General features: G+C 45.7%; 1 protein-coding gene across 3 annotated transcripts in view; it reads left to right on the top strand.

Moving 5' to 3' along the window:
• Window positions 1-7,281, top strand: part of LOC105447914 (PH domain-containing protein DDB_G0287875-like) — a 69,378-nt gene that overhangs the window by 38,758 nt on the left and 23,339 nt on the right. For 2 of the 3 annotated variants that reach the window (XM_011686215.1, XM_011686217.1), the window contains 4 exons: window positions 2,012-2,101; window positions 2,523-2,606; window positions 3,276-3,311; window positions 4,826-4,894. In XM_011686215.1, coding sequence (XP_011684517.1) covers window positions 2,012-2,101; window positions 2,523-2,606; window positions 3,276-3,311; window positions 4,826-4,894 — 279 coding nt within the window. The remainder of the gene's footprint in view (window positions 1-2,011; window positions 2,102-2,522; window positions 2,607-3,275; window positions 3,312-4,825; window positions 4,895-7,281) is intronic. The other variant, XM_011686216.1, reaches the window with a different exon arrangement.

The raw sequence follows: 7,281 nt of genomic DNA, 5'->3' as shown, positions 1-7,281 counted from the left end.
GGGGGCGGTCACGAAAGGACCGGATGGATTATTTAAGTCCAAGCTTAAGACACGCGGAAATCTCTTAAAGAAATATTGAAGATAAGATTTTCCGAATTCATATAAAATTAAAGAAGAAAGAAATGTTTATTTTTTTAACTTCTAAAATAAATATGCTAATAGTTTGCTCGTTGATTTTATTTACTGCAAAAGACTGAAGCGAATAATTTGAGCGTTAATGAATTAACATTTAAACGCTGAGTTATTTTCCGCGCGCGTTTGAAAAGATTGATGCAACGTTCACGCAATCATTCGCGGGGCGGACGCGCTCAAAACTCTCGTAAAGTTTTCCTTTTCACCGGCCGGCGCGGCCGCGGTGAAACTCTCGGCGACACTCGAATTATCTGTAAGAGCTCGTTAATCGTGACGCAAGTACGGGCGTACACGTGTATTTGCTCATGTCGTTTACATATCCGCGAATTATATACGCGCGGGGGACTCTCTCTCTCTCGCGCGCGCGCGAGTTCGTGCTCGCCACTGCGTGAAGCGTGAACGGCCGCAAAAAACGGCCGGTGCTACTCGTCTCATCTCGCGGTCATCGGGATATCGAGAGAAAGAGAAAGAGAGAGAGAGAGAGAGAGAGGTATTCGAAGCACGCGCGAATCGTGCTCCACGCGATTATACACGTGTCGCGATCGGCTCGTGACTTGTCTTCCAATTCTCGCGCGCGGCCGCGAGAGGCGAGGAATCGCCGCGGCCGTACACACGCTCGTGTTTACTCGGGTAAACCGCGATCGCCGTTACCGGTGGATTGCATAAAAATGACGATGCGCGCCCGCGGGCGCGTAATTAACGAACAAGGCTGCTAATTAACCGGCGCGACGGGCGGCCGACGTTACATACTTGTATTTCCTCGCGTACGTTATACGCGCGCGCGCCCGACTTACTTTTTCTTTCTCTCGTCGCACACCGTTACTTTCCTTCGTTGTTCTTCCTTTCGCGCGACCGTAGATCGTTATCTCCGCTCTTTTTCGTCGCTCCCGTCCATTTTACGTTGCAGCACGTATCGTTCTATGTCGAAAGTAGCAAACAGTTACTTTAACCTCCGCGAAGACGAATTTCTTTTAAGCTAGAAAGAAGTGATTTAATTGTTTGGTTCATTTATATTGTATTGACTTTAAATCCGTAACGATTAAATGTGGAGAAAAAAAGACGAAAAGAATTGAAAATGTACTTCAGTGATTATTGCTTGGTTTTCCTTTGTCAGAAATATTAGAATTTAGAAAAACTAAATGCAATTATACATATGTGCGTCATATATCTCTGAAGAGATTATTGATATTGCGTTCATGTTGATAACATATAGTGATATTAGTAGAAACGGTATATTATTATTATATTTTAAGATTTGTTTAATTTATTTCTATTTATAGTACACGGCAGTTATTAATTTGATTAAAATTTACAAGCAGCATATAATTTACGAAGCGCACTCCGTTTCGAGATGTATATATGGCAGTAAATTATATTTTATGCTTCGATTAGAATGAGGGGGATAATTACCGTTTACGTTGTGTATGTTTTTTATTAATAGTAGGCGACGTACATTAATTCGATTCTGTAGTAATGTTTGCGAGATAGAATTCGCTTTCCGCTTTCGCAAATTTACATTTATATATCCCGGCAAATTATATCTCGGCAAATTGTATTTCGATTAGAACGGCGATACATAATTGTAGCCTCGAGCCGCGTCTCGCCGACGCCTGCAATTATCGCGATTGAATAATTATTTGATGATTCGTGTCAGAATGCCACGTGAAATGTGGGACGATCCCTCTTTCCATCCTTTCTATTTTCGAGAGAAAAATGAGAAGCGCGTTCCGTCCTGATACTTGAGGAAAGTCTCACGAATAGTTTTCACGTTCCCGTGGAAAACCCGAAACTCGCGTGCGCGCGCGCGCGCGCGCACACAAGAGAGGTTTCACTTCGCGCACTGACATTTTCCCCGAGCGTCTCTTTTCTTTTTTTCCAGCGGAGGCAGGCCAGGAAGAGTAACGAGATCATCGAGCACAAGGAGTACAATCACCATCACGTCGCACAAAGGCACCGGATATCCCTTCGGGTAATTCGCGGAAGCTTTTAACATAACACATTTTAAAGCTCGTAAATCGACGCGTTACGAGTCGCTCTTCGGCGATAAACATTTCACGCGAAACGCATAACGAAATCTTTATCGCCGTATTTTTCTCCGTCTGGAAATATTTTTTCCCCACTTTTCGCGCCGTTATAATGTCGCGTTCTGTATATACGCGTGACGTACATACCGACAAGGCTGAAATGTTGTGCTGTACGCGCGGCGAAGATATTTCGTCGCCGGGTACAACTAATAAGAGAGAAAAGTGGGGGAAAAAAAAAGACGAAAAGAAGCCCGTCCTCTCGAAAAATTATAAGATTTCCGCGTCAGATAAAGTTTCTGTGCAAATGACACAGCCCCGCGCGCGCGCGCATATAATTATTGATCGCCACTTATCGTTGGTTCGTAGGTACTCGAGCAAATAAAAACGGTCATAGAGAACCGGAACCAGCTGGCCTCGGCGACCTCGCCGGATACGGCATGTATAGCGCACGTAAGTACTCTCGACGAGAGAAATTAATTCGTTCAGATCACCTCGCGAAAGGGCAAGCGACAACTGCAGTTTTCGGTCTGCCGATCTCTCGAAAACGCGGAGGGGACTTTCGTCCGGGATTATATCCGTCCGCGGGAACCTTTCACCGAAACAATTTTTTTTCCTCGCGTGCGTCTGCACTTAATAAATTCTCTTGCGGGTGGTTATTAAAAAATATTTTCTAAATTACAAAATTATGATAAAAATATTATCTACTAAATTACTCGTCAATTATTTTGCGATAACCGTCACGCGACCTAACTCGCGTTGTTGCCCAATTGCAGTCGCGCGTCCTCGTCCCTGCACCGATTAAATTTCACGTCGCGGAATCTGGCGAGTATAGAGTTAATTCTTTTTTTTTTTTTTTCACTTTTGCGGCGAGCGTGCGAGATTTTTCGAGGACGCGCTGATCGTGGATCCGTCGCGCACGTGCGGCCGAAGGAAGAAAGCTGGGCCGCTCTTCTTAATAAAGACAGAAAGCAAGGCGGGCGGACTCTCGATATAGCTCCTCTCCTCGCTGCCGCCGCTTCTAATTACCGCGCGCGCGTTTCACCCATTTTTTTTCCTAATACATTACATACACGCGGCGCGCATACGTAAGTGACGTCACGTTTCGCTTTTGCGTTTCAGGCGGCCGGCGAGCGGTATCAGCAGGAAACCACCGAGGTGAGATAAAGCGCGCGACGAGCGCGGTTACTTTTTACTCTCGCGCGGCGTATCGGCGTACGAGCCGCGCGCCGTCGGTTTGCCGGGGCGCAGTTTCGATCCGCGCAGCCGGCCGTCCGGTATCGCTCGCGCGTCGCCCGATAGCGCGGCCAAGACCGATCGCGGGCAGCCTCGATTCTTTTTTTCTGCATGCCACGTGTCCCGCGTTACCGCGTTTATCTTCGCCATGGGTTCGCCTTCGATTTCTTTTCTCTTCGTGAAATGACATAACGACGTTGAAATCGTGCGATTGTGGTGTACGCGAGTGTGACAAGTGCACGCGATCCCTATAACGAAGATGAGCAACGATGCGGGACGTCCGAAATCCGTGCGAAAGATGCTCAATAGGGTCCTGCTCGTGTCCTCAATCGTGTCAACCTTGAGGACTAGGATCGGGGTAAGAGGAGCAGGAGGAGGAGGAGGAATCTTCTCGTCTCCTCTCGTTACTCTCCGCGTTAATGCGAACTTTCTCCGTCGATAGCTCGTGAAAAAAAAAAAAACGAACGCGATCTCGCCGCCGCACCGAGGTGACAGCCTGTCATCGACTTTCCTTCCTTACGTCACACTCGCGCACGGCCTGTCTCTCGGTTAAAGATATACATACATGTTTGAGCCCGTAACCCGCGATTGAAATTTATCATTATCTGGCCGGAAGATTAGCTGGCGACGTCGAGACCATTCGGATTGGGCTCACAGTTGCCACCTTTAGTCTTGTCGGAGATCGATTTTTAAAATGAAAAACAAAATTTGTTGAAATACTCGACACAATAATTTGTTACTTTTTTAAAAAAATGTTTAAAACAAAGCTTGTTTGGCCGGGTATTCAGAACTGAAGAAAATTCAGTTAATTGTTATTCTCGCATAGAATTTTTATCAACGTCCTTTCTACACTGTTATTTCCTTGTAAAAATTGGCACAACAATTTGTTGCTTTCTTTGAAAAATGATCATTAAAAGAAAACTTGTTTGCCGGATATTCAGAACTGCAGGAAATTCAGTTGATTGCTATTCTCGCATAAAATTTTTACCAATGTCATTTCTACACTATTATTTCCCTGTAAAAAGAGATCATCAAAATTCAGAGTAATTTAATGAGAATTTTTTCCGGAGTACCGAAAATTCGTCCAGAAAATCGGAGAGGTGGAAATCGTAATTGAGAAATGTCCTTTTTCAAGCTTGCATCAGATTATATGTGATTCATGATTCGAGATAATTCGTAATTCACAATTACTATTCGTATGACATTTGTGAATAGTGCAAATGGGCATATTCATCGAGTTTGCATTCGTCGCCCACACACACACATTCGTTTTATTATTCGTGCCAATTCACCAGCAGCGAAGCAATTTTTTTTTACGAGATCAAAGAGCGCGAATCATCGCGCGAATCGCGCGTGGTCTGGCGCAAGCTTTTAGCAAATCGCGCTCCCACCACGGTGCGTCGTAGCGAATTAATCGGAGCGTTCTCCATTTTTAGAACCGCTTCGCCGTATTCGAGAGACATGGGGAGAGGAGCGGCGGCGCGGAGGAGAGCCAGCAGGGGAAGGTGAGTGCACGATCTTTACATGATCAAACACATATATCATTTGTATACAGCGTACATCCTACCGGTTTCGCCACTCGTCATCGCCACGCGTGCATTGAGAAGAAGAGAAAAACGTGTATATCCCTGGATACCCGCGCTAATCGGACTGCCGTAAATCAATCGGCGAAATTTCTGCAACAGGTGGCGAATGGCGAATCCGACGGAGAGAAAGAGAAAGCGCGAGAGAGATAGAGGAGCCCGTTAATCTCGTCTCTTTCTCTCTCTCGCGCGCGCGTTATTAGATAACTCTTTGTGTATATGCGCACTGCCAACGAATCTCGCTTAACGTGGGAACGATCGCGTTCGTTGATTACGAGAGATGCGTCTCCGTATGTATACATACCTATGTATGTAGCCGCCGTATAGTCGCGCATTATATCGCCGTCACCTCGCGTGCGGGTGACACCGGTGCTCGCACACCGGGCTCGTAACGGGAACCCCGACGAGGTCGTCGCACGACCGAAAAGGCTGTGACGTCCGCGGTGCGTTCCCCGCGGTACCCCCCTTTGTTCCCCCGTCCACCTGAAATATCCGGGTTAGTCGGAGCTGCAGGTTGTAAAGCACAGGTCGTCAAAAAGCAGCGGCGACGGACGCACCGCCGGCGTGTATATTTATCGTAATTCTCAGAGCGTCAAAAGTGCGGGCCTCCACGGCCGTAATCGCGCGGGGACAAAGATGTGGATGCGCGAGCGAAAAACTGCTAACGGCAGGAAGCTCTTTGTGGTCGCTGCATGCCGCGAATACGCTGATATTTCGTTCATTGTGCAGCGCCCCGAACGATAAAGCCTGTGTTTGTGATACACGTTGAAAATTCTCTTTAATATCCCCTAGTTATTAACATGCTTTTAGTCGTTAGCGTCGTTATTTCTACGAGATGAGCCAGACATAGCGATACGTGGCGTTTCTCCGCATCCAAACAATCTCGATGCGCGATGTTTAGTTATTTTAAAATATGAAAATTACGATTAATAAATCGTAATTTTCATAAACTTCCACAGTAATATAAAAAATAATCGTTATTTTAGAGGCAATATTAATAACGCTAAAGTCGCGTAACAGCTGAATAGTTAATTATCGTTCAGTTGACATATAAAATAATGTTTAATGAAGTTAATTTGGACCTTAATTTTTCTATATTAATACTAGTAAATCTATTATTATTAATATTTAATATTAGTAATAATTAACTACATTAATATTTCTTTATTTTAATCATAACGGATATTCATAACGAAGAGTTAACGGTTCACGTTAATTATTTGTCGCCATTATTTCATCGCGATTCTCTCCGAGGCGACACTTTATCTCTTTCAACGCGGCGACGAAGCAGATTTCATTTTTATTCGTCTTTCGATGAGCTGAAAGTGACAAAGCGACAAGATGAGAAGGGGAAAGAGGGGAAGAGTTATTCCGGGGGATCTCCGGATTTGTCACCGCGCCTAACGAGAGATATTTTTGGATCGTGACACGTTTACGGGGATCTTTCGACGCGCGAAAGCGAGCGTTCCGCGAAATGTAAGACAATGAGGACGAGGAGGAGAGAGAACCGCGCGCGCGAAGCCGAACACGCGGGAAAAACGCGTCCCGCGCTTCCTTTTACAGCATCCTCTCCGTTGTTTCAACTTCTCTCTTTCTTTCTCTCTCTCTCTCTCTCTCTCTCGCGCGCGCGCGCGCGCGCGTTACCATTATTTCCGTTTGCACGGCGGTGAATCTCCGTCCGACGGCCATTATTGCGGGCTTCGTGACGGACGACAGCCGTTCAAAACAATACCCTCGGGGCCCGATACGGGCCCGAGCCGCTCTTCGCGAAATCGTCCGTTCTTTGTCGCCCGCCGCACTGACTCAGTTTTCGCGCTATTAAAACACGCGTTTGCGCTGTATTGCCGCCTCGTCTGCAATATACGACAATGGTATATTGTCGTCGCTGGAAAGTCGACCGGGCTTTACGTTGAAAGGGAAACTGATTCCAGTGCACTAATTAAATTATCAAAGCTTCGCTATTTACGATCGTATGGAATCTCGTCGAATTAAGCCACTTTTTTGAACTATTTTAAGCGTAGAGTTTTTTAAAAGAATAACATCTATCCTATAATGAATATTGAAACACGACGATGCGAAAACGTCACCGCTACATATTTTTCTCTTACGTCAGGACTTAAAAGAACGTAGGCTGAGATTCAAATTAAAATCTTGTGATTGAAGTCCGAGCCGAGAATTGAATAGACGAGTCTAAGGATCGGCAACGTCTTCTTATTACGTACATATTTCTTCCGCGTTAGCGATCAATCCGTCCAACGACACGTATGAGATACGGAGACATTAGTCACAGGATACGGGAGAGAGGAGGG

This window comes from Wasmannia auropunctata, unplaced genomic scaffold (assembly GCF_000956235.1).
Source record: "Wasmannia auropunctata unplaced genomic scaffold, wasmannia.A_1.0 LD336090.1, whole genome shotgun sequence".
Taxonomy (NCBI): domain Eukaryota; kingdom Metazoa; phylum Arthropoda; class Insecta; order Hymenoptera; family Formicidae; genus Wasmannia; species Wasmannia auropunctata.
This window is presented reverse-complemented; position numbering and strand designations above follow the sequence as displayed.